The following is a 27,566-nucleotide window of genomic DNA, read 5'->3' as shown; positions in this document are numbered from 1 at the left end:
CCCAAGGATCCGGCATTCCCTTCCTAACTCCTTCCTCCTCTTTATCTTTAGGTTCTCCCTTAAATCAGCCTGTTTGGGGTGCTCACATTTGTCCATATGTGTCCCAAGTATTTACCTTTCATCAACTTGGAAAATTTTCCTAGGTTAATGGTGCTATATAAATATGTTTGTTGTTGTCATAGAGGAAACTTGCCAGTGTGCACACACAAGCTGCAAGAAAAGCAATGGAATAAATCACCAGATTATCTCTTTGTTTGATGCAGGTTGAGGGATAAATACCAGCCAGAACACTCGAGAGAATAACTTCCACGCCTCATTAAAATAGTCTCATGGGATCTTAATATATCTATTATCTTAAGAATGGACAGACCTGGGCTTAACATCTCCTTTGAAAAGGCAGTCCAGTACACTCCCGGTATTACAGCAGCCTGGTAGTCTGGACTGTCGTGCATTTGGATGGATTTGAACGCCCAAAGTCTCTGGACTCTGAAACCTACACTTAGCTGAGATGGCACACTGTACGATGAGCCAACCTGCACAGTGGGTCAATGCATTGAGTGCAGTCCTTATCCTTTCTGAATGGGGCAAAAGACATTCCCCTTCACTAAATGGAATTACTCTCACTGAGAGAACATGGATCAGGAGCGATGTTTGATTGAAGCTTTTTTTAATCATTTTGCTACAGATTCCTTTTCATGCTGTTTTCCTCGCTGGAAGGAGCCGGAGGTTGTATTAGTACGGATGCCCTAACTTTAACCAAAGCCCTGGAGGTGACATTCCACCGCAAGAGCTCCCTGGCCTCAGGACGAAGAGGCGAAGAGCCAGGCTTGGTGCCCGTGGCAGTGCCCAAGGAGGGATGGGCTCTTTCCGCAGACCCAGGCCTCGCTTTCTGAGCTCCCCCGTGCTCAGCGACTTGCCTCGGTTCCATGCAGCCAGGCAGGCTGCACTGCTGGGCTCCAACAAGGCCTGGAACAGGTAAGAGCGCTTGAGCCTACTTAAAGCAGGTGACCAACATGGAGCATTGCTTGGAAATTGGGTTGCTGGAGTAACAAGTTTACACGCAATGCTGGAGTAACTCAGCGGGTCAGGCAGCATCTCAGGAGAGAAGGAATGGGTGACGTTTCGGGTCGAGACCCTTCTTCAGACCAAGTTTACACGCAATCTCTTTACCCCCTGGCCATGAGTTTTACTTTCCAGCCTAACCTGTATGGATGTAAGACTGACAGTTGGTTATAAAATACTTAGGTGAAATAGTATTAAGTGAGATTTTACCATTGGACCTTCCACAATTCCAGACGTTAGTGTTCCACTGGCAATCACCCAGAGGGTAGTTGGCATGAGGGATACACCACTCGCTCAGCCAAGGAAGGGGTGGCACAGCCTCACAGCACCAGAGAGCCGGGCTCTAACCTGACTTCGGGTTGTGGCTGTGTCCGTGTCTGTGGACTTTGCATATCTTTCATCCATTTGTTCTATATATCTCTACATCATCGTCTATATCTCTTGTTTCCCTTTCCCGTGACTTTCAGTCTGAGGAAGGGTCTCGACCCGAAACGTCACCCATTCCTTTTCCCCATAGATGCTGCCTGTCCCGCTGAGTTACTCCAGCATTTTGTGTCTGTCTTGGGATTATTATAAAATTGGCGACTGATAGTCAGTGTGGATTCGGTGGGCCAAAGAATCTGTTTCTGTGCTGCATATCTCTATGACACTAAGAGCAAAGGGATTGTCCATGGTAGATAAGGTCCTTGAAGCAGGCATTAAACATATAGAATGAACATCGCAATATTCCCAAATGCCCCCAATAACCTTGAGTAGATCTTGATTAAAACGGGTGTCAAGGGTTATGGCGAGAAGGCAGGAAAATGGGATTAGGAGGCAGAGATCAGCCATGACTGAATGGCGGAGTGGACTCGATGGGCCGAATGGCCTAATTCTAGTCCTAGAACTTGTTGAACTTGGAACTTGTAAGTGCAAAGCAGGTTCTCCTCCATCAGCTAAAGATTTCCATCGACACAGAGGAAACTATGATGCAGGGTAGCATTCATGTCCTTTGTCACTGTAGCAGTGTGTGAGAAACACTGCTTCAGTCACATAATGCCACTTCAATGATGTAGTAGTAAATGTGTGAAGCTCTGTGCATTTACCTAAAACAAAAACTTGCATTACGGTTTCTGGGAAATCAAGATGACAAGGGATGTCAATAATGTCAGTGAAAATACCACAGCTACTCCAGAACATGGTTTCTGGTGAATGCTGACAGACTCAATAGAATCTCAGTTTGAGAGAGGTTAAAGGAAGAGCCCAGATACCCATTCCTGGTCCGAGTTGGAAGCTGGTCTATGTAGGGTGCGGGGTAGTGGTGGGGGGGGAAAGGGTGAGAAAAGCGTCAAGCTTGGCGGTGATAAGGAAGCACTTTGTCACTGAAGCACCTCTGTAATCATGAAGACCCTTGAAATACTTGTGCTGGCCCACCTGAAAAATATCACAAACCCCTCTGCTGGACCCCCTGCAGTTTGCATAACGGGCCAATAGATCAGTGGATGACCCAGTCAACTGAGGCCTGCACTTCATCCTCCAGCACCTAGACCGCCAGGGGACCTAGGCTAGGATTTTGTTTGTGTATTTTAGCTCTGCACTCAACACCTTTGTGCCAGAGCTACTACACTCCAAACTCTCCCAGCTGACTGTGCCTGAACCCCTCTGTCAGTGGATCATCAACTTCCTGATGGACAGGAAGCAGCATGTGAGGCTGGGAAAGCACATCTCGGACCCGCAAACCCTCAGCATAGGAGCACAGCAAGGCTGCGTGCTCTCACCTCTCCTTTACTCTCTCTACACCAAAGACTGCACCTCCACAGACTCCTCTGTCAAGCTCCTCAAGTTTGCGGATGACACAACCCTGATTGGACTGATCCAGGATGGGGAGGAATCGGCCTACAGACGGGAAGTGACATAGCTGGCGTCCTGGTGCCATTGCAACAACCTGGAACTCAATGCTCTTAAGACAGTGGAACTAATTACAGACTTTAGGAAAGCTCACCATCCCCTCCCCCCACTCACCATCAACACCACCACAGTCACATCTGGGGAGTCATTTATGTTCCTTGGAACCATCATCTCCAGGGACCTTAAATGGGGGGCCACCATCGACTCCACAGTCAAAAAGGCCCAACAGAGGATGTACTTCCTGCGGCAGCTGAGAAAACACAATCTGCCATAGGCTTGATGGTTCAGTTCTATACTGCCATCATAGAGTCTGTCCTCACCTTCTCCATCATGGTCTGGTTTGGCTCAGCCACCAAGCATGACATCCGGAGGCTGCAGCGAATCGTTCGATCAGCCGAGAAGGTTGTTGGCTGCAACCTTCTTCCCATCGACGAACTGTACACTGCAAGGGCCAGGAAGCAAGCGAGCAAGATCATCTCTGACCCCTCTCACCTTGGTCACAAACTCTTCTCTCTGGAAGGCGACTCCGGACTGTCAAAGCCGCCACAGCCAGACATAAAAACAGCTTTTTTCCACGAGCAGTAGCTCTACTCAACAGCCAAAAGTCTGTAGCCTCCTTTTGCTCTGGCATTTTATTTCATTCTTCACATGTTTAAATTATAATGTTTTATTCTTAATTGTTTACTGTATATAGTGTTGTTACTTGAGAGCAAAGCACCAAGGCAAATTCCTTGTATGTATACATCCTGGATTCTGGACTACCTCACCAACAGACCACAGTATGTGAGGACAAAGGACCTGGTCTCCGACAGGGCGGTCTGCAGCACTGGGGTTCCGCAGGGAACAGTGCTAGCGCCATTCTTGTTCACCCTGTACACTGCGGACTTCAGGCACAGCTCTGCAGACTCCTATCTACAGAAGTTCTCTGACCACTCTGCCATCGTTGGCCTCATCACGGGTGACGAGGACAGGGCGTACAGAGAACTGATCAAGGAGTTTGTGGACTGGTGCTAGTGGAACTGCCTCCGGATCAACGCGGGGAAAACCAGGGAGATGGTGGTAGACTTCGGTAGGCGCAGCCAGGTCCCCCCGACACCGGTGAACATCCAGGGAATGGACATCGAGAGGGTGGATTCTTATAAGTACCTCGGTGTCTACCTCAACAATAAACTGGACTGGACTGAAAACACTGATGCGCTATACAGGAAGGGCCAGAACAGACTTTATCTGCTAAGGAGACTCAGGTCCTTTGGAGTACAGGGGGCACTCCTAAGGACCTTCAACAACACGGTGGTTGCATCGGCCATTTTCTATTGAGTGGTCTGCTGGAGCAGCAGCATCTCAGCGGCAGAAGGGAAGAGACTTGACAAGCTGGTCAGGAAGGCCAGCTCTGTCCTGGGATGCCCCCTCGACTCAGTGCAGGTGGTGGGAGAGAGGAGGATGTTGGCAAAGCTAACATCGCTGCTGGACAACGACTCCCACCCCATGCAGGACACTGTCACTGCACTGAGTAGCTCCTTCAGTGACAGACTCCTTCACCCCAAGTGCGTGAAGGAGAGATATAGGAGGTACTTCCTTCCCGCTGCTGTGAGACTGCACAACCAGCACTGCTCCCAGCAGACGAGTCAACAGTAACAGCTAAGAACACACAGAAAACTGATGACAATTTATGTATCTTTTATTTATAATGAATGATCTCTCGCTTTCCACTTTGCTGCTGTAACACTGTAAATTTCCCCGGTGTGGGACGAATAAAGGAATATATTATTATATTATTATTATTATTATTATTATTATTACTTGGCTAATAAAATGTATTCAATTTTCTTCAATTCAATTCTTCCATTTGCACAACATCTTTCAGAAATATCTAAAGGCAGCCCACAATGAATCACATCAGCGGCCATCTTGTGATTAGCAAGGATCCCATAAACATCAAGGTTGAAAGTGTTGTATTGGCCAAGACTCCCAGGAGAAGGTGCTGCTCAACCTGATCTAAGGTCACTGAGGACCCCATGACCCAGTCCTACTAGGAGATGCTGCCTAAAGGGCAATGCCTGAGAATACAGTACTTCCTCCACATTGCACTGAAACTTCGAGCTGAGATTATGTGCCGGATATAGGATGTGATTCAAATCCACAAACCTCTGACTCATGTTTCACATAATGACCCAGATCCTTCCCACAGAGAGATTTATTGACACTCGCATTCACGTTGGAAATCTGAGCTTTTTTTTTTTTTTTTTTTATTATTTTTTTAAAAAATCTTTTTTTAATATATAAGTTCTCTTTTAACCTTTTATCTATAATTACATAGAGACTGGGAGGACTACACCCTATATGTATTTTGAAACTGGATTTATATTTAGAGGACAAACGAGGCCATCTGTACACCAGTAGAGGACAAACAAGGCCACCTGTACACCAGTAGAGGACAAACAAGGCCAGCTGGGCACCAGTGGATGACAAACGAGACCAGCTGTACATAAGTAGAACCCAGTTGGAGACCAGCAGAGGACTAACTAGGCCAGCTGGAGATGAGTAGAGGACAAACAAGGCTAACTGGACTAACACAGCTCTTCCCCTTCCTGCACCACGTTATCACTGATACCGAGGAGGTCCTACCTGAGGGAATCTCCACCAAGAACCCACTTTCTCCCACTTACTGTCACATTGGGTGGCACAGTGATCGTGTTAGACTGCAGGATTTCTAAACAGTTTATTAAAATGTCCTCCTTATTCTCTGGGTTAAATCTATTCCTAATTTCAGCACAGTGGCTCAGCCTTAGAGCTGCTGCCTCACACTGCCAGAGACCCGGGTTCGATCCTGACTAGAGGTGCTGTTTAGAGGTGCAGAATTTGTACTCTCCCTGTGACCACGCAGCTTTGCTCCAGGTGCTTTTCAAAGACGTGCAGGATTTGTAGGTGAATTGGCCTGTGTAAATTGTCCCAAGCATGTAGATAGAACTAGTGTACGGCGACTCATTGGTCGGCATGGACCAGGTGGGCCAAAGGGCCTGTTTCCACACTATATCTCTAAAACTAAACTAATTGCCTCAGCAACTGATCTTGGCTGAGGAACAAAAAAATATCCTTTTCAAAGGGCAGCGATCAGCTGTCCCTTTTACAAACCTGTGTCAATTATCCCTTGGCAATTCACTGGAAGGTGAAAGATTCAGAACACTGTTTCAGCAGTGTGAAGCAGCGATCACGCCTGTAAATACTGAGGGTGGCACAGTGGCACATCTAGTATAAATGCCGCCTCACAGCTCGAGAGACCCGGGTTCAAATATGATCTTCAGTGCTGTCCCTGTGGTATTTTCCCTGTGATCACAAGGATCTGGGTGCTCCAGTTTCCCCGAGATGTTTGGGTCAGTAGATTAATTAGCCACTGTATATTGCCCCTGGCGTGAAAGAAAATAACTGCAGATGCCGGTACAAATCGAAGGTATTTATTCACAAAATGCTGGAGTAACTCAGCAGGCTCGGCGATCGTTTCGCTCAACACCTTCGCTCAGTCCGCCTTAACCAACCTGATCTCCCGGTGGCTGAGCACTTCAACTCCTCCTCCCACTTCCAGTCTGACCTTTCTGTCATGGGCCTCCTCCAGTGCCATAGTGAGGCCCACCGGAAATTGGAGGAACAGCACCTCATATTTCGCTTGGGCAGCTTGCAGCTCAGCGGTATGAACATTGACTTCTCCGACTTTAGATAGTTTCTCTGTCCCTCTCTTCCCCTCCCCCTTCCCAGTTCTCCCTCTATCTTGCTGTCTCCACCTATATCCTTCCTTTGTCCCGCCCCCCCTGACATCAGTCTGAAGAAGGGTCTTGACCCGAAACGTCACCCATTCCTTCGCCCCTGGCGTGAAGACGAGTGGTAGAATCTGGGTGAGTTTATGAAGATGTGGAAAAATAAAATTAATGACATTTTTGACATTAGTGTGGGATTAGTGTAAATGGGTTGGCATGGACGCGGTGGAGCAGGTGGCCTGTTTGTGTGCTGTATGACTATAACATGACACACAGCGGGCTGTAATTTTTTACAGCATAGTTGGGACTGAGGCCATACCACCAACGGTACCTGTAGCAGGGATTCTGGAGAGTTATTGATCAGCTTTGGGAAAAGAGAAATCTGTTTCTACACCAGTGTAGATGACTCTTGAACGCTCTCTTGTGCGGCCCATGAAGCCATCTGGCAACATCAAACTGAGAATACGCAATTAATACGAGAAAGAAAGGACACAATGTGCTGGAGTACCTCAGGTGGTCAGGCATCCTCTCTATAGAACATGGATAAGTGACTTTTCAGGTCGGAACCCTTCCTCAGTCATTTAATCCCAGTGGCCTGTTGAAACTCATGCAATAGCCTGCAACCTGAATATTGAATTGAATTGAATTGAATTGAATTGAATTGAATTGAATTGAATTGAATTGAATTGAATTGAACTTATTTGTCATTCAAAAAGAATTTGAACAAAATGTCGTTACCATACAGTCATAATAGTAAAAAGCAAACAAAACACACAATTACATAAATTTAACATGAACATCCATCACAGTGACTCTCCCCACTGTGTTGGAAGGTTACAAAAAAATCAGTGGTCTCTTTGGGAAAAGAGAAATCTGTTTCTACACCAGTGTAGATGACTCTTGATCGCTCTCTTGTGCGGTCCATGAAGTCATCTGGCAACATCAAACTGAGAATACGCAATTAATACGAGAAAGAAAAACAAGCTTAGTAGAGGGGGAGTTAAAAACAGAGAATGATGCAAATACTCAGCAGGTCATCCAACATCTGGAGAGAGAGAAGCAGTGTTGATGTTTCAGGTTGATAACCTTTCATCAGAAGATTGTGCAAGGATAATGGAGTTGGACATTTCTGGTACAGTTAGTGAGTGGACAGTGTGCTGCAGGTCTGATGATTACATGGCAGGTTTGAGAAACCGTGCTGAAGGTCTATGATTTTGTGTCAGTTCATTGTTTTTGCTTTCTTTTTTTATGACAATTTTCCATGTAACATGACTTCTTTTTCCCCTTTTGTTCTCCTCCCAGTGTGCATAAAGCCGTGATCAAAGTGTTCCAAGGAGGAAGCTTGCAAGATAATGAATTGTACTCTCTGAATGAAAGCATAAGGTAAGTACAGAATACCCTCTCCAAGGTCAAGGCCAGTGAAGCTGCGTAAACCATATTGAAATATAAGGCTGGGTGGCTAATGTACAGAGGTCGTTCTTCACATTAAAAATGAGATAGAAAATAACAGTGCACAGTTTGGAGGCCAGTGCAGAGCTTGCTAGTATATCTTAGGAGACAGTGTTAGGAGAATTAGAACCACTAATGTTTTAAAATTAGTCTTGTTTTAAAGTGATCAACATAAGCCAAGCAGCCTATTACATAAGAACAAGAAGTTGGTGTGGGCTATTCATGGAAGGGAAGGACATGGAGTCAGGGTTGATCTTCACAACAGTTGGGTAGGCTGAAGTTAGACACAAAGTGCTGGAGCAACTCAGCGGGTCAGGGAGCATCTCTGGAGAAAAGGAACAGGTGATGTTTCAGGTCAGAACCAATCTTAAGACTGAAAGTAGAGGGGGAGTGGGGAAACTGGAGGTAGGAAAAGGTGTAAAAGGTCTGGGTAGGCTGCCTGTTTATTGAAGAAACCCACTAATTTCACTAATGCCCCCCCGAGATGCAAGTTCACCCATCTTGATTGCATGCCCCACATTGGCTTGGCTGCCTTAACTGCCTCTGAAGCAGCATAGCAAGTACTCCGTTGTTTCAAGGTGATGCAAAGACCAGTGTCTTCTCAAGGCTACGGGAAATGACCAAGAACACAGAAACACATCTACTTCAAGAATACATGAAGTAAGTGCCCTTACACAGAGCAGTTGTCTCCCAGTGTGTTGTAGTGTTGGTGGTGCTAGTCTTCCATACAATGCTTCAATCCACAAGGCCTTGCTATTCTTCACTGCAGTTTCATGTAACTGAGAGGCCACCAAGCTGTGTCAATGCATCAACCACATCAGACAAAGAAGCTCAGCCTTGACACAATGTTTGCTGACGATCTAATGTAATATCTAGCCTGGTAGCAACAGGTTTTTTTTAGGAAGAACTGAAACAGTAACCTTATACCCATGTTGGAAATGTCAGAGACTAGAGGCCACAACTTTAAGGTGAGACGGGCAAAGTGTAAAGGAGATGTGTAGAGCAGGTTCATTTTTGCACAGAGAGTGGTGGGTGCCTGGAATGTGCTGCTAGGAGTGGTGATGGAGGCAGATACGATAGTGGCATTTAAAGACTTTTAGACAGGCACATAGATTTGCAGAGAATGGAGGGATAAAAGAGATAACAAGATTAGTTTAACCCGTTATCATGTTAAGCACGGACAGTGTGGGCTAAAGGGCCTGTTTCTGTGCTGTTCTATGTTTGATGTAGGCGGGGAAGAAATTTTAAACACTCCACAGGTTTTAAGACCATAATTGGATTTGGCTTCCAAGAGAGATTAATGAAAAAAACATGACTTTTATATTCCCTTTATCCTACGCTACAACCCGGCAGACTAATACTTGTCTTATGGGTCCCAGTAAAAGCCTCAGGAAACACAGTAAGCTGGTGCTGGTTTATGAGACAACCCAGGCACTTTAGTGTTCCTTAAATAAGGGAGCTGACATTAGATGCAGAGGAGTCACCACAGTGCAATCAGCAGCCTCTTAATGGCAGTGGTCTGAAATCGTCTGTCTTCCAAAAATATATTTAGCTAAAAGAATTATCAATTCATTGTCCAGTTTTTTTCCTTAGGTTGCCCCACAAGGAATTTATATCAAATGTGCATGACAAGCACCCAGCTACATAAGAGGATAATTGATAGAAGTTGGAGTGGGTCATTTAGCTCTTTGTGCTTGCTTCACCACTCAATAAGATTGTGGCTTGTCTTTTAAATCAGCACCACTAACATCACATCACCTGATTCCTTTACTATCTAAAAATCCATCAATTTGCAAGTGGATAGGCCTTGGTGCAACAGATTAGACATTGACAAGTTAATCAAGCGAAGCAAATGGGCCTGAACACAGAGAAATGATTTAGGGCCACTCCCTCTCCTCCCAGCTCCCATCAGGCAAAACGTATAGAAATGTGAAAACGCATACCACCACATTCAGGGACAGTTTCTTCCCAGCTGTTATCAGGCAATTGAAACATCTTACCACAACCAGAGAGCAGTGCTGAACTACTACCTATCTCTTTGATGACCCTCAGACCCTTGAACTAAACGTTATTCCCGTATCATGTATCTATACACTGTAATCATGTATTGTTTTTCTGCTGCCTGGTTAGCACACAACAAAAGCTTTTCACTGTACCTCGGTACACGTGACAATAAACTAAACTGAACCGAATACTAAGAGCGGAGATATTTTGAGAAGATATTCAAACATTTCAGCTGGTTTTTGAAGAGTAGTTTTGGTTAGAGATACAGGGCAGAAACAGGCCCTCTGGCCCACTGAGTTCGCACCGCCCAGCGATTCCCATGATTTTATATACCTCTGTAAGGTCACCCCTCTGATTCTTGTGCTCCAGGGAAAAAGGACTTAGCCTATCTTGCCTTTCCTTGCAATTCAAACCTCCACACCCAGTAACTTCCTCGTGAATCTTTTTTGCCTCTTTTCCAGCGTAATTACATCCTTCTTATGCCATGGTGAACAGAACTGTACACAGTCCTCCAAATGTGGCCTTACCATGGTCTGGTAGAGCTCCAACATGTTGTTCCAACTCCTGGACTCAGTGCCCTGATCAGTGAATGCAAGCGTGCCAAGCACTTTCTTCGCCACCCTGTTCACCTGTGTGGCCCACATTTAGAAATATATCACAGTTCATTCAATGTCACTGGATCTAAATCTTCAACCACCCATTTTACTTTTTCTTGGTATAACACCTTCTTTAGCATATGTTGTAAATTAATTTCAATATGTCAAGGTAGCTAATTTTTAGAAATATTACATTACACGTGGGACGTTATTTATTCACATTGAATTATGGTCAAATACGATGTTTTCAGATGCAGTGGTCCATGTTCACGTAATTGACTATCGTTAATGCTGTATTGTTCAGTTATGGTGGGGGAGAACTTTTGGGGCATTTTAGTACAGGAAGGGGAAGGAAAGGGAAAGAAAAAAACAAAAAGTTGATCGGTGTGGTCCTTAATGTGATGATTAACTTGAACCCAGTGTGTTTGAGTCAAAAGTGTTTTATTGCCACATTTCCCAGGTAGAACAATGAAATTCTTACTGGCAGCAGCACAACAGAATATGTAAACATAGTACACTGTAAACAAAATGACAAATGAGGAAAAAAAAGTTCAGTGTGTGTATATATACACATCTCACATATATGTATATATGTATATACACACATATATATATATATGTATATATATATATACACGCATACATATGTACACATAAAAAACAAACAAACAATAAAGGAGCTGGATTGTTGCAGCAATCCAGGGATCCAAGTTCAATTCTCACCATGGCAGCTGTGGAATTTAACATTTCATTGATAGAATATTCAGACATGAAATATTGATGGCACTGACACATTTTAAGAGAATGTATTAAAGTGACGGTTCAACGCAGAGAAAGATGTTTACTCCATCTGTCATGAAAAAGTATAAAATTAATTGGGGTAATAAATTGTTAGCGTTCGACGGACATAGTCAGGGGAAGCTCGGCTGGTTCGATACGTGTTGCTTTGACCTGTAAGCAGTAGGCTGCTTTAAATCTCTCACGGTTTGTCCAGTGTAACTGGCATCTTTCTCCACAGACAGCTGCTGAAGAGTGAGCTGGGTCCTTTCATTACAGACTATTTCCAGGTAAATAGAACTGCTTTGAAGATTGATAGCTTTCCTCATGTATCTCACTATAGCCGACAATATGCTATTTGAACCCCTCAGTTGGATTACAGTATTGACCAACTTTCAAGCATTCATAAGTCAATGTTTAAAAGGACCCCCCTTCTCAATGTGGATTCCAATGGTTAGCTCTCAAATTTGCATGCTCATCCCAAATTTCCTTTTGGAGTGTCGGTTTTCTGGGATACTGTACGTGGGATTGAAAGTTCAGGTTTACTGCTGGTTGTTTAAGAAAATAACTACAGATGCTGGTACAAATCGAAGGTATTTATTCGCAAAATGCTGGAGTAACTTAGCAGGTCAGGCAGCATCTCGGGAGAGAAGGAATAGGTGACCTTTCGGGTCGAGACCCTTCTTCAGACTGAGGTTGTCGGTTGTTGACTGATATCCACTTTCCAGCTGAGTGACAAATGGCATCGCTGAACTCCTCCGCTGAGTCCACTTAAACCTACCTGATCTCCCGGTTGCTAAACACTTTAACTCCCCCTCCCATTCCCACACTGACCTTTCTGTCCTGTCAGAGTGAGGCCCAGCGCAATTTGGAGGAGCAGCACCTCGTATTTTGCTTGGGCAGTTTACACCCCAGTGGTATGAATATTGACTTCTCGAACTTCAAGTAACCCTTGCTCTCCCTCTCTCTCCATTCCTCCTCCTTCCTAGTTCTCCGACCAGTCTGACTGTCCCCCTGATTAAATGTTATATCTGTATTTTTCATTGTCACCTTCTTCAAGCTAACAATGATCTACAAATGATTCTACATTTTGCATGGTCACCATCCCCTTTGATGTCTCATTTTCACACCTTACATGTCCTTATTTCTGTGTCTCCCTCTCCCTTGACTCTCAGTCTGAAGTCGGGTCTCGACCCAAAACGCACTCATTCCTTCTATCCAGAAATGCTGCCTGTCCTACTGAGTTATTCCAGCATTTTGTGTCTATCTTCGGTGTAAACCAGCATCTGCAGTTCCTGCCTACACATGGCATCTAATTATATTCGTTGACCTTTTGTCTTTGTTGTTCCTTACTTGATTGGGACTTCCACATCATCACCACCAGTGCGCAAACTTAAACCTTCTCCTGCTCTTAAGTATCTGAATCATCTCAATAAAATTCTAACTCAAGACCTTACAGAGAATGGACACTAAACGTTCTGCTGAATTGTTTCTGATGCCTGTTGTCTGCTGGGAATGGATTGGTAGGAACAGAAGGACTTTGTCCTGAATTGATGGTTTCTCCATAAACTAGTTGCTCCCAATTCATCTGAAGGCAATGCAGTGCGATTGGTGAAGTCGTCAGTTGACAGGCAGAGCTGCTGGAAGGAGGAGGTGGAGACCACTGTGAAAATATTAACAGTGACTATTACCACGGCTCATGCTGCAAACTCTTACCACACTGAGGGTGCAGCCCTCGCCAGTCATAAGATTAGAAGTGATAGGAGTAGAATTAGGCCATTCGGCCCATCAAGTCTACTCTGCCATTCAAAAATGGCTGATCTATCTTTCCCTCCTAACCCCTTTGCCCTGCCTTCTCCCCATAACCTCTTACAACTGTACTAATCAAGAATCTATCTATCCCTGCCTTAAATATGTCCACTGACTTTGCCTCCACAGCCTTCTGTGGCAAAGAAATCCACAGATTCACCACCCTCTGACTAAAGCAGTTCCTCCTCACCTCCTTTCTAAAAGAGTGCCATTTAATTCTGAGGCAATGACCTCTGGCCCTCGGCTCTCCCACCAGTTGAAACATCCTTTCCACATCCAGTCGATCTATGCCTTTCATTATTCTGTAAGTTTCAATGAGGTTCCCCCCTCAACCTTCTAAACTCCAGCGAATACAGGCCCAGTGCTGTCATGCGCACAGAAGGACTTTGTCCTGAATTGATGGCTTCTCCATTAAACTAGTTGCTCCCAGTTCATCTGAAGGCAATGCGGTGCGATTGGTGAAGGGGTCGGATGATAGGCAGAGCTGCTGGAAGGAAGACGTGGAGGCCACTATTGAAAATAGGTAATAGTGCAAACTCTTACCACGCTGAGGGTGGAGTCCTTGCCAGTAGGGGTGCAGCAGCCTGCCACGGTCCAGGAAGAGGAAGGGAGGGGGGCAACCAAGACAACTCCCTATTACCACGGCTGTCTGCAAAACATTCAACCAACCATATTTTCAGAAGCGCACCAATTACCCATTCAATAACATTCTCTGAGCCAGAAAATAAAAACCCAAAACAATGTAACCCCTTTTCCTCCCCGATCATGTTTACAATTAAAAGCTGCTCTTGTGCACTACAGTGCTAAGTGGTCAGTCTTCTGCACCCCTTTAGTGTGCGTCTCATCCTAGTGTGTAGTGCAGTAGAGACTGCAGCCTGCAATGGTGGAAGCAGCGACTATTAGGGAGACTGGAAATAGACGTGGAGAGGGAGTTGAGTTTAGTTTAGTCTACTTTAGAGATACAGCGCAGAGACAGGCCCTTCATCCCACCAAGTCCGCGGAGACCAGCGATCCTCGTAGACTAACGCCTATTAGCCTACAAACTTGTACATCTTTGGAATGTGGGAGGAAACCAGAGCACCCGGAGAAAACCCATGCAGGTCAAGGGGAGAACGTACAAACTCTGTATAGACAGCACCCGTAGTCAAGATCGAACCCGGGTCTCCGGCGATGTAAGGTAGCAACTCTACCGCTGCACCACCTGCCTCTGGAGATGTGAGTCAGCACAGATCGTGTGGCTGCATGTGACCGCTGTCGTGGTCAGACGCAAGCTTGCCCCACGAGAAGGGTCGCTTGTCAGTGAGTGTGGCACAGAGTACTTGGTGGGTCACGTCGTGTATGAAGAGCGGGCAAGCTGTTGGATGCATGTATGAGGCATGAAGCAGTTCCATCAACCTGACGATGGGCCGAAGGTACGGATCCAGTCTGATAAAGATTATCAGCAGATGAGCAACATTAAGGGGCTGGAGGTTGGAATGTCTGAGCCAAGTGGGTGTCCGTGCAGGATGACTATTGACTAATGTTGCTGCAAAGGGTTTGGGAGTTTCTTGTGAAATTGCATCCAGTGCCTCTGAGCTTAATTTCTGATGGGGTTTTTTCGACTAGTCTGGAGGTCCTGAGGACAGGGCACATCCTTTTTCCTCTCGATCTCCCACCAATTCAGTGTCGGAAAATCTTGAGAGTGCTTTCTTTCGGAGTGAGTTCCCGGTCAGACAGACGTCAGCAATGCCCCCTGCCGTAGCCGTAGTGGAGTCCTCCAGGAAGTGCAGGCTGGATTCGTCTGGCAATATTGGGCCCGTGTTGAGGTGTGCACGGCATAGCTCTGTTGACTAGCAATCAATCAGGTGAGCAGCCAGGACCAAGGAGTTAGATTTAGATTTAGATTTAGATTTAGAGATACAGCGCGGAAACAGGCCCTTCGGCCCACCGAGTCCGCACCGCCCAGCGATCCTCGCACACTAACACTATCCTACACACACTAGGGACAATTTTTACATTTACTCAGTCAATTAACCTACATACCTGTACGTCTTTGGAGTGTGGGAGGAAACCGAAGATCTCGGAGAAAACCCACGCAGGTCACGGGGAGAACGTACAAACTCCGTACAGACGGCACCCGTAGTCAGGATCGAACCTGAGTCTCCGGCGCTGCATTCGCTGTAAGGCAGCAACTCTGCCGCTGCGCCACCGTGCCGCCCTGTTGCAGGGTAATGGGACACAGCAATGCACGTGCGTCTTCAGGGAGGTGTCCAATTTAGGCTTGATATTTTTTTTAAATATCCCATTTTGGAGTTCATAGTTGGGCACAAATGGGAGACAGAATAACAGCATAACCTTTTGACCAAGCTTCACAGTCAAAACCAATTAATTTTAATCTGTTTAACATGCAGAATTTCTTTGTCCTGTTGTTTGAGCAAGCACAATACGTCATTGTTTCTATTGTATGGTTTGTGGACTCTTTCTAAACTAATTAGATGTTTTGGTCCAAACGTGCCCTGTTCGTTGTCTTTGTGCTTGGCAGGGCCTACTCAGACAGTGGGAGATGCAGTTATATCAAAATGGCCTAAATTCACTTGTAAGCGGTACTGATTGGGAACTGCACATGGCTAGAAAGTGATCTGTTTTAAGCATTATCAGATTATACTCCTGTTCCCCAAATTAAATGCTCTTAATAAATTTGTTACTCATCACTATTCTTTCCATTTCTGACCTATGATCACTCAAGCTTTTCCACTGTTAGATTTTCTCTGAGGGAAAGTTTCTTCAAAAGTTAACAAAGAGCGATGCTTGAAATCTGAAATAAAACAAAATACTAGAAATTGCAGGTCTGGCCACATCTTTCATCAACCTGGAGTTAATGCGTCATGCTGATGAAAGGTCATCAAGGGGAAATATGAACTCTTTCTCTCTGCACACATGCTGCCTGACCCGCTGAATGTTTCTGGCATTTTGTGTTATTTATCTATTCATAATTTCTTCTGTAACCTGATCTCACACATTTCTTAGTGACCCCGTTTTTCACGATTTTTGTTGTTGTTTTGTTAGCTTTTTTTAGTTTTAGTATCGATTGTGTGTGTTTTCACTGATGCTCCATTTTCTTGCCAAGGGTGAGTTTATTGACCATTGCCCTTAGTATGTAAGTGAGTGGTAGAATACAGCAAGGGAATTGATGCAAATGTGGGGGCAACAAAGTGTAATTGACATAGGATCAACATAAATAGATGCTTGATGGTCAGAACAGACGTAGTGGGCCAAAGGGCCTGTTTCTGTAGTGTATGGATCGAGATCACCTTTGAACTCCTCTTGGTCTCAGTTAATTATTGTCCATTGGTGTTTGATCCCTAAAGGTTTGGTAACATTTTATCTCATTTATCTGCCTTAGCTTCATCTTCATTGCCTCAGATTTGGCCTTTTTCCAATCTATACTTTGGTCCTTGTACTTTATATCTCGTTAGCAATTCTTATCTTACCTTGATCTTCCCTCTTGCTTGGAAGTTTATATATAAGATCAGAAAGTAGTCTTGTTCACAATGCAAAAGTGGTATCACCTTTCACTATCTCCACTGTTGTGTTTCAGGTGATAACATTGATTATTGGTCCATTTTGTTTTACTCATTCAGTATTTTTGCCTGCTCTTCTCTCTCCGTTTTCACAATCATGTGATCTATAGTTTTACCTTGTCTGTCCATTCACTTCCTGATGGGAATACAAGTTACAGTAAATGTTAGAGGGCGGCAACTTCCTCTTGACTTGTCACACAAAGGGTCAGTGTCAATAAAATACACTCACTTAACCTTGCTTTTGCCTCACCATTGGAGTCTCACAATGGAAAGAAAGACTTGATGTTATTTAGCACTTTTCACATCATTACGATTTGCACAAAGCAGTTACCTTAGACATACAGAAACAAGGAGATCACCATCCCACACTGAGGACTGTGTACCTCACTTCAACAGCCCATCCCATCCAATATACCTGCACCTCCTTGACAGTCTTGATGTTGCTGTACTGTGGTTGTCCATAGACTGTTAACAGAGGAAGGACCTTGCAACTGAAATCTCTGCACGCACTTATCCCTGGGATGCATGAAGCATTGCTGGAGTGAATGGGAGAAAGTGCAGGCCATGATAAATACTTATCCATTGATTTGAGTATAGGAGTAAAGAGATCATTCTGCAGTTGTACAGGGCCCTGGCGAGACCACATCTGAAGTACTGTGTGCAGTTTTGGCCTCCCAATTTGAGGAAGGACATTCTGGCTATTGAAGCAGTGCAGCGTAGGTTCACAAGGTTAATCCCCGGGATAGCGGGACTGTCATATGAGGAAAAATTGGAAAGACTGGGCTTGTAGTCACCGTAATTTAGAAGGATGAGAGGGGATCTTATAGAAACGTATAAATTTATAAAAGGACTGAACAAGCTAGATGCAGGTAAAATGTTCCCAATGTTGGGGGAGTCCAGAACAAGGGCCACAGACTAAGAATAAAGGGGAGGCCATTTAGGACTGTGATGAGGAAAAACCTTTTCTCCCTGAGAGTTGTGAATTTGTGGAATTTTCTGCCACAGAAGACAATAGAGGCCACCTCACTGGATGAATTTTTTTAAAGAGTTAGATAGAGCTCTAGGGGCTTGTGGAATCAAGGGATATGGGGAGAAGGCAGGCATGGGTTACTGATTGTGGATGATCAGCCATGATCACAATGAATGGCGGCACTGGCTCGAAGGGCCAAATGGCCTCCTCCTCCACCTATTTTCTATGTTTCTATGAGATGCACATGCTGGTTTACACAAAAGGACACAACGTGTTGGAGTAACTCAGCCGGTCTGGCAGCATCTTTGGAGAACATGGATAGTGACGTTTTGGATTGGGACGTGAAATGCAAAATAAGATAGCTGAAGAAGGGTCCCGACCCGAAACGTCACCTATCCATGTTCTCTAGAAACGCTGCCTGACATTACTCCAACACTTTGTGTCCTTTAACCTTAGAGATATAGTCAAAATTGTGAAGTCGGGCATGTACCAGTCTGTTTGACCACTACAGAGTCCCCTGATATTAATTAAAGAGATTAAAGCAATTACCATTTAATTGGCATTGGCCAGATCGCTGGGACAATATCACTATTCTCGTTCAAATAGATGATATGTAACTTCCATATGTCGTGTGCAAAATAAGATAGTTTTATCTAGTTATAGAAATGTTGTGTCATTTGCCCTTTAATTTTAAGGTACTCTTCATTTTGTTTCCCGGCAGAACCATCTTCTTTCGAAAGGCCTGATTTTGATGGAAGAAAAGATGAGGGTGTGTGAAGGTCAGTACGGTGTCGGTGAGGGGGCAGGGACTGGGGGCTCAGAAATAGGTGAAGATGAAGTGAAGTTGACATCAACAGAACCAAACTTCAGACGCGGAGCTCTGTATGCCTCTAAAACTACGTTGAGATTTTAGCCCATGTGACATAGGACACATTTCAGCCTGCTATACTTTCTTAGTTCCAAGCCATGTGAATTGATCTTGGGCTGAATGCAAAGTCATTATATGTAACTAGCTGAGAATTCCATTACTTTGAGCATTGAGGTAATTCCATTACTTTGCTGCTCTTTTATCATTGCTTAATTCAAATTATTGGATAATCTAATTCTCTCTGTGTTAATTCTATCTTTCATAATCAGTAGACTATGTTCCATTCATTTCTGTCTGAATGAAGCAGCATGAGGTTGCAATTAAACTATTAATGTTACTGCTTGATAAACAATACTCAATAGGAGATGAGCAGTAGATGTACATGTGTACAGGCTTTGTCTCGAGAGGCTACATGCTGTATTTTGAGGATAACATTGAGCGTCTCGAGTCAGAGCTAAGACTTTAGCCTCTCGAGTCAAAGCTAAGGATGTTGTGGCTTTGACTCGAGAGGCTAAGTGCTGTCTTTTGATGCTGAGGTGTTGTGGCTTTGCCTCGAGAGGCTTCGGTAGGGAGGCTATCCAAAGGATGATGGCAAAATAACGTTAGGTCTTTTAGTTTAGTTTAGTTTAGAGATATAACACGGAAAAAGATCCTTCAGCCCACCAAGACCATGCCAACCAGCAACCCCCTTACACTAACATTACCCTACACACTAAGGACAATTTATAAAGCTAATTAACCTTCAAACTTGTATGTCTTTGGAGTGTGGAAGGAAACTGGAGCACCAGGGGAACCCCATGTGGTCACAGGGAGAACGTACAAACTCCATACAGATAGCACCCATAGTCAGGATCAAACCCGGGTCCCTGGTGCTGTAAGGCTGCAACTCTACTGCTGCGCCACCGTGCCATTTTGTTCTTGCGACTTTCTTCTTAAGACCAACTGCAGGCGGAAAGGCAGTTAGGGCACTGGTATGCCCCTCCTGCAGGATGTGGGAAGTCGGGGAAACTTCCAGTGTTCCTGAGGACGCCAGCTGTGGGAAGTGCGTTCAGCTGCAGCTCCTGACTGACCCAGGGAGGGAAGGGAACTGGAGCTGTGGTTGAACAATGTCAGGATCGTAAGGGGAATGAGAGTGCCATTGATGGGAGTTATAGTGAGGTGGTCACACTAAAGGTGCCGGTGGAAAGCAGATGGGTGACCACCAAGAAGGATAAAGAGAGTAGGCAGGGAATGAAGGAATCTCCTGTGGCCATTCCCTTCGAAACCGCAAATACCCTTTTGGATAGTATTGGGGTGTGGGGGTAACTGTGCAGCAGAACACAGCAGCAGTAGACCAGTCTGTGGGGGGGGGGGTCTGGTTCTGAGGGACAGCAGGATAGGATGAAGCCAGACAGGGCTATAGTGATAGAAGACTCTATAGAGGGGGACAGGCAGTGGCTGCAAATGGGACTCTAGAAAGGTGTGTTGCCTCCCTAGTGCCAAGGTACCGCATGTCTTGAAGTGGCTGTAGAACATCGTCAAAGGGGAGGGTGAGCAGCCAGAAATTGTGTTTAGGCCGAGACATTTTTCATTCGTGCAGATGTTATTGAGTTGTGTAAGATCATGGATAAAGTGAATGCCTACACTCTTTTTCCCAGGGTAGAGGATTCTAAATCTAGAGGGCCATAGGCTCAAGGTGAGAGGGGAGATAATTAAGACAGACCTCAGGGGCAACTTTTTTTACTCAGAGGGTAGTCCATATCTGGAAAGAGCTGCCAAATTAGGCTACAATACAATTACGACTTTTAAACGATATATGTATAGAGAGTATAAGAAAATAACTGCAGATGCTGGTATAGAGAGTGTTTAGAGGGCTATGGGGCAGCAGGCAAATGAGACTTGCACAATATGGTCGGCATGCATAAGGTGGGCCGAAGGGCCTGTTTCCGTGCTGAACAGCACTATAACTCTATGTTCTTGTGTAAAATGAGTTTGCTAAATATCTAACATATTGCCACTCAATGCAGAACATCCAGCAGCCGTTGTGTCTAACAATGTTCCATCTCCTGTCACTTTGAGTTGAAGACAAATATTGAGAGCGTCCAAGTTTTAAGTGTGTATTCAATGTAGCACAATTAGGTTCCAGACATCAGATATCGAGACATCTCTTCCTTAATTAGCTCCAGCAGTCATGCAACTCAGGGAGAGACAGCAATAGGATTCAAACAGAGGTCTAGCCACATGAACCCAGATGACAAATGTCTTTAAGCCCCAATTATAAGATCCAGACTTCGCTTTGATATCAGAGAGATGGCGACTTGCCTTTTGCTGGGGTTGTGGTTAGAGCATAGTGCAGTGCAACTAATGTGTTTAATAGATATCAATCCCCTTCTTTTCATTCTGATCTTTATAATTGGAGGGTTGTAGCGACCATAGAGAATGGTCCAGGTCGTCGAACCCTCGGATTGGCCAGCGAGGTCACGTGGGAACGCGACCATGGGGATTGGTCCAGGGAACGACATCGCTGATTGGCCAGCGATGTCAGGTGCGCGTTTGGCGCCCGTTTTAGTCAGTTCGGCGAAGTCTTCAAGGAAGACAGTAAGTTTGTATTGGTTGTCCTGTACCTTGTTGTTTAACTCTGTATTCGTGTATTGCGGCTGCAATAAACTTCGTCTACAACCAACAAGTTTCGGACTCGCCATAGGGTTACAAATTTGTAAAAGACCATTATGATCAAACATTGACTGAAAGCAGTGTGCACCAGAAGATTCTATCCGTGCTTCTTCAGTTTCAATTTACTAACTCAAATATTAAATGAATGTATTGTCAGTCGGGTTCGTGCACATATTTAGAATTGACCACAAACACCATTACCTTTGCACAGAGATCCTTTTAACTGTGTCCAGTTCCAATCCACCATCTAATGGTAGTCTTCTCATTGTGTGAACCATAGGTTTAGGATTGTCTCGACTTTCTTTTATAGTTTAGTTTAGAGATACAGCATGGAAACAGGCCTCTCGGCCCATCGAATCCACGGCGGCCAGAGATCCCGTACACTAACATTATCCTACACACCAGGGACAATTTACTGAAGCCAATTAACCTGCAAACTTGCACGTCTTTGGAATGTGGGAGGAATCATGAGCACCCAGAGAAAACCCACAAAATCACAGGGAGTACGTGCAAGCTCCGTACAGACAGCACTCACATTCAGGATCGAACCCGGGTCTCTGCCGATGTAAAGCAGCCACTCTATCACTGCGCCACTGTGCCACCCACTCATGGATGGAAATTCACAGTTTAGTTTAGTTTAGAGATACAGGCACTTCGGCCCAACGAGTCCACGCCGACCAGCGATCCCCGCACATTAACACACACTAGGGACAATTTATGCTTATACCAAATATACAAACACAAGCTGATTAACCTACAAACCTGTACGAGTTTGGAGTGTGGGAGGAAACCGAAGATCTCGGAGAAAACCCATGCAGTCAAGGGGAGATTGTGCAAGCTCTGTACAGACAAGCACCCGTAGTCGGGATCGAACCCGGGTCCCTGGTGCTGCAAGCGCTGTAAGGCTGCAAATCTACCGCTGCACCACTGTGCCGCCCTCATTCACAGTGAAAAGTGATCAGATCAACTACTTTGGCCATGTTGATGGATGGATAAAGTTGGCCAGGGAGATTTAGACTACTCTTCTTTGAAAACATTCTGAGTGACATTTTGCAAGCAGAGTCACAATTTAACCTTTCATTCAGCACTCACAGAGTCTTTGCCCAGATCTGTGCAATGATTCACCCAGCGTTCAGCTCAAGTCTAGTTAATTGAGAAATAAAACAAATGTTACATTCTTCAACACCAACATTCTTCATCTAGAAAGACCTGGTGCATCGTACTTGTTGAGTAAAGTTGACGTTAACGAGTTTCCATTGGACAGCTTCTACCACTCCAAAGTGACAATTCCAGCCCTGTCTCTTTTTTTGTTCTCAGGCGAAAGTATTTTGGAAGTTTTAACGAGAATCTGGGATAATTTCTTCACTGAAATCCTACCCATGCTGCAGGCCATTTTTCACCCTGTACAGGTAAGGAGTGAGCACAGATCAGTCGAAGGTTAATGATGGATGAGAAGGTTTGGTTGGGGAATGGTGAGATTGTGATCCAGTAGCAACACCAGCGTGTGCTATAGTTTTATATGGAAGTATATCCATAGATAGGTGCACATATACATCTTGCGTGTGCATGTATGCACACATGTGTGTGCAAGTGAGTGTTCAGCCTACAGTGATTGGGACACCAGAGACCAGGTTACCTCCAACTAAGTAGTCAAGCAACAGAGTCACGATAACACGTACAGTTATACAACTCAGAGGCCAAGCTCTGAGCCATTTTCAACACTTTGATGCACAAGGCACTCCCTCACTAAAGTAATAGGTGACTTGCTTAATCTCCGGGTTGATGTGGCTGTTGTTGCGGTTCACATTGCAGCCCCTGGCCGATAGCACTTTCTTCAGGCTACCGCCACCGACAGGAGCCGTGCAGTCACCGTGGGGCTTCCTCCCCTCTCACCAGCTGCTGCTTCTTCCTGTCGGCCATCACTTTGCCCGCTCCACCCTCCACCGCCGTCACCTGAGAGTCCCCAACATCTTCCATCCTTACAGTAGGCAAGCCACGTCATTTACATGGCTGACACCAGATCCCTGAAATAGACCGTGCATGTGGGAAACGATTATCAGGCAGAGATACAGATTCAAGGATGTGCTTCCTCGTTGAAGAAATGCGTCATCCCTCCTGACCCCTGGGGATTCTCTGGCCCCTGTCCACTCGGGGTGAACCAGAGGCTCTCAGGACAGTACTGAGAAGCTCGAGGCTCTGGATCAGGAGCAAGTGGAAGCTCACTTACACAGTTAAAGGGGAGAGCCTGTGTAGGAAGGGATTGCAGATGCTGGTTTACACTGAAGATGGACACAAAATGCTGGAGGAACTCAGCAGGACAGGCAGCACCTCTGGGGAGAAGGAATGGGTGACGTTTCGGGTTGAGACCCGTCATCTGACTCGCTCCCAATCCACCCTCCTGCCCACCCACTTCAGCAACCACCCACCCCTTCAGAGGAAGACTGCACACTTCCCACATTGCCCTCAGCACTTCACAAAACTAGATGGGAGCACAAAGAGCCACAAGACTGGTACGAAGAAGAATTGTGTGTCTGTCTCTTTTGCCTGTGGTGTCCCATGCATAACTAATAACTGACTCCCACTGGTCAATGGCATAAATGAACAAGGGCGATGTGAGATCCAATTTAGCCAATGTGATCCGATTTTAGAGCAGTCATTTTTTTGACTGAGTATAATCTAAGAAAATATCCCAGTACTAATATCAGTTACATAAATGGTGACTGCTTTTATTGTGCATGTCAGACTTCCATAGGTTTAGTATAAAAGTTATGCAGGAAGGGAAGTGCACGTGAGTCTGTTTAACAAGAATCAGCGTCACATTTTCAGGGCAATTTCTAAGATAGAACATAAAGTGCTAGAATCATTCAGCAGGTCAGACAGTATCTATGGAGGACATGGACAGGCAATGTTTAGGGTTGGGGATGCTTCTTCAGAATGATTGTGGTTGGGGAGGGATGACTAGTTTGCAGCAGTAAAGCTGATTGTAGTAGGGGATAGACGGCCTTCTCTCTGTCTCTCAAAGGCCCCGACCCGAAATGTCACCAACCCATGTCATCCAGAGATGCAGCCTGACTGCTGAGTTACTCCAGCGCTTTGTGTTCTTTGTAAGATTCCTGCATCTGCAGTTCCTTGCGCTTAAGTCCTGTGTTCAGCCTTTGGTACCTGCAAAGTATTTGTAAACCTGCACTAATTTCCAGCAGCCTTCGGAGACGTTCCTGGACCTCAGCTTGCCCAATAGTGATCTGGAGACCCATGAGTGAGAAATCCAACATGGTGTCCTCAGGCTTGGAGCACAGAATGTGACCAGTGTAGCCTCTGCAAAACCACGCAGGTGCTAGAAACTGTTGTTTAGCCGGTGCGGATAGCACACATTTGTGCCTATTTTAAAACCTCAGGCTGCTGGACTGATTGTCACATTTTTGTCACACTTTTTGTTGACTCCCCTTGTCATTTGTTTTCGAAAGTGCTGACCAAACGTCACCAGTTTGATTGTGCAGTCTTGACACCAGGTACATTCTTTTTAAAAAAACGTCTGAAAACTGTTTTCACCCACTCTTCCTAAATGAGACTTTCATAAAATAAACCATGTATTAAATTACACTTAACAGTAACAAAGCTGAACGTACAGCTACTACCCTGTGCATTAATGTGACACCAAATTACTCTTCACTAATAAATTTTAATGGTTTTTTTTAAATTTACAATAATAGCAATTCTGCTTTCAGTGAACGTGAAGCAGAATTGCTATTATTGTAAAAAATAAAAATAAACATTTCAATACTGGGAATCTGAAATTGAAACAGAAAATGCTAGAAGCACTTAGCAGGTCAGGAAGCATCTGTGGAAAGAGAAACTTGAGTTAACATTTCAAGTCCCAAGGTCCTTCATCAGAAATGGGTAAGAGAGGAAACAAATTAATTTTCATTTGCAGAGATGGTTGGGATAGAGGAGTGGGGAGAGAGGGCTGATGGGAGGGAAAGCAGGCTGGGGGAGGGGAATATGTAGAATAAAGGACATATCTCTGGTAGGGCAAATCAAAGGGATGAGGTGGCAGTTAGAAGCACATGACACTTCTTTATCTGTGTTATAATTTGATCATAGCATAGTAGTCAGACACGCCCCGGTAGGTTAATTGGCTTGGTGTAAATGTAAAAATAGTCTCTAGTGGGTGTAGGATAGTGTTAATGTGCGGGGATCACTGGTCGGCGCGGACCCGGTGGGCCGAAGGGCCTGTTTCCGCGCTGTCTCTAAACTAAACTAAACAGGCCAGGCTGACCCAATATAGAGAGAGCTATTATTAATACACTCACATATATTTCTCACGCTACAACCAGAGGCGATAATGTGGTAAGCATTTGTACAATGCCAGGAACAAAATAATGTCTGACCTAAAATGAGAAATAACCTGGTGTGACAGAGGGGAAAACTTACAGTAATTAACTGGGATGCTTGGTCCTTTTGCCAGGGGCAAGAACTAACCATTCGTCAGATGGCTTTGCTTGGATTCCGAGATCTAGTACTGCTGAAGGCTAATCTGGAGCAAGTGCTACACCAACATCATGCTGACATGCCTCCATCCATCACACAAATGTTACTCGTGCTTCAGGTAAGGGACTTGATGTAGTCTCCCATTGTTTAAATGGGTTAAAGCATGCACTTCCTTTTAGGCTAGGTTTGAGTTTATTGCCACATGCACTAGGTACAGTGAACAGCTTTCTTTTGCATACTATCCAATTAAACCTGATACTACATATAGATACAACCAAGCTAAACTCACGTACATGTAGGGCAAAGGGAAAGAGACAGTGCAGAATATAGTTCTCAACAATGTAGCGTAACAATTCCAAAGACAAAGTACAATGTCCATTATGAGTGGAAGGAGAACTGGACACCAAAATGTAGCAGTTACTCTGGGGTCAGGGCCGTTTTTACAGCATTATGGGCCCCCGGGCAAAGCAGTGTACTAGGGCCCCTACCATTACTCTCCCCCACCCCCCTTTCCCTACCAGCCCCCCCCCCCCTGTCGTGCCGGCGAAAAGCACTTACCGAAAAGCACTTAGCGATGGACTTAGGGTGCTACATTGTTGCGAAAAGCACTTACAGATCGCTGTGAGAAGCACTTAGTGACCGAAAATGTTGCGAAAAAAGCACTTATTGAACCTACATTTTTAAAGTAGTATTTATTTATTGCAAGTCACTTAACATACACAGATCAGCATGGGGCCCCTATGCTCGTGGGCTCCCCGGGCAAGTGCCCATCAGGCACATGCGTTAAGACGGCCCTGTCTGGGGTACTCCATATATCTAATGCAGGGTCTCCAAATCCGATTCAGTCACTCATGGCCTTGGCTTTCTGTATCCCATTTTAATCTTTTTTATTATAATCTTCAGCTCCTTGGTGTGATGCAGCTTCAAATTTACTGAACCCACCTCTGCTTGCCACCGCAACCTTTCATTTTTAACTTAGAGGTCAATGGGAAGCCAAACCTAATCTTGCCTTCTTCTCTGACTCACACTCTCTCTGACTCACACTCTCACAGAGTCATGCACATGTTCACATGCTTAGTGATACACATTCGTAAGTATTCATTCATAAGCACGCTTACCGTGTGCACATACTCACAGCACAACTCACATATGCACGCATTCAGAAAAACACACACATCAACACACACGAACAGTCGCTCGTCTACATGCACATTCAAAAGCACCTAAACACACAACGGACACACACACAGACAAGCTTACTTACAAGTGAATTAGTAACTCCAGCAACAGCACAACTCTTTTTAAACTGATATAAACACGCAGCTGACAAACAGAAAATAACACCTATTAATATTGATCAGTCTAAAAAAGGGTCTCGACCCGAAACGTCTCTCTTCTCTCCTGAGATGCTGCCTGACCCGCTGAGTTACTCCAGCATTTTGTGATACCTTCCGTTTGAACCAGCATCTGCACTTATTTTCCCACACCTATTACTGTATAATTTTATGCAACGAATAAGTCATTTGAACACATGATTTTTTAGGAGAGAATTATACCTCTATTTGAAGTGAATTAAAAGATAGCATCTGCCCAAAAGCAGGCTTTTCTAAATAACTAAGAGGGTTATTGTAAATAATGTTGGACAGTATATCGGGGGATGAACTTTCCCACAGAACGTGGCTGAAACTGAGAGAT

General features: G+C 44.9%; 1 protein-coding gene across 5 annotated transcripts in view; it reads left to right on the top strand.

The window, feature by feature from the left end:
- Window positions 1-27,566, top strand: part of LOC144602064 (proline-rich protein 5-like) — an 85,078-nt gene that overhangs the window by 35,159 nt on the left and 22,353 nt on the right. For 4 of the 5 annotated variants that reach the window (XM_078414749.1, XM_078414747.1, XM_078414751.1 and 1 more), the window contains 6 exons: window positions 686-975; window positions 8,001-8,081; window positions 11,766-11,814; window positions 18,585-18,642; window positions 22,701-22,792; window positions 25,849-25,989. In XM_078414749.1, the coding sequence (XP_078270875.1) occupies window positions 857-975; window positions 8,001-8,081; window positions 11,766-11,814; window positions 18,585-18,642; window positions 22,701-22,792; window positions 25,849-25,989 (540 nt within the window). In that variant the 5' untranslated portion in view covers window positions 686-856. Of the gene's footprint in view, window positions 1-685; window positions 976-8,000; window positions 8,082-8,776; window positions 8,808-11,765; window positions 11,815-18,584; window positions 18,643-22,700; window positions 22,793-25,848; window positions 25,990-27,566 lie in introns of those variants that run through there. The other variant, XM_078414750.1, reaches the window with a different exon arrangement.

This window comes from Rhinoraja longicauda, chromosome 18, assembly GCF_053455715.1.
Source record: "Rhinoraja longicauda isolate Sanriku21f chromosome 18, sRhiLon1.1, whole genome shotgun sequence".
Lineage (NCBI taxonomy): Eukaryota > Metazoa > Chordata > Chondrichthyes > Rajiformes > Arhynchobatidae > Rhinoraja > Rhinoraja longicauda.
The sequence above is the reverse complement of the archived record's forward strand: the minus strand, read 5'-3'. Positions and strand labels throughout refer to the sequence as shown.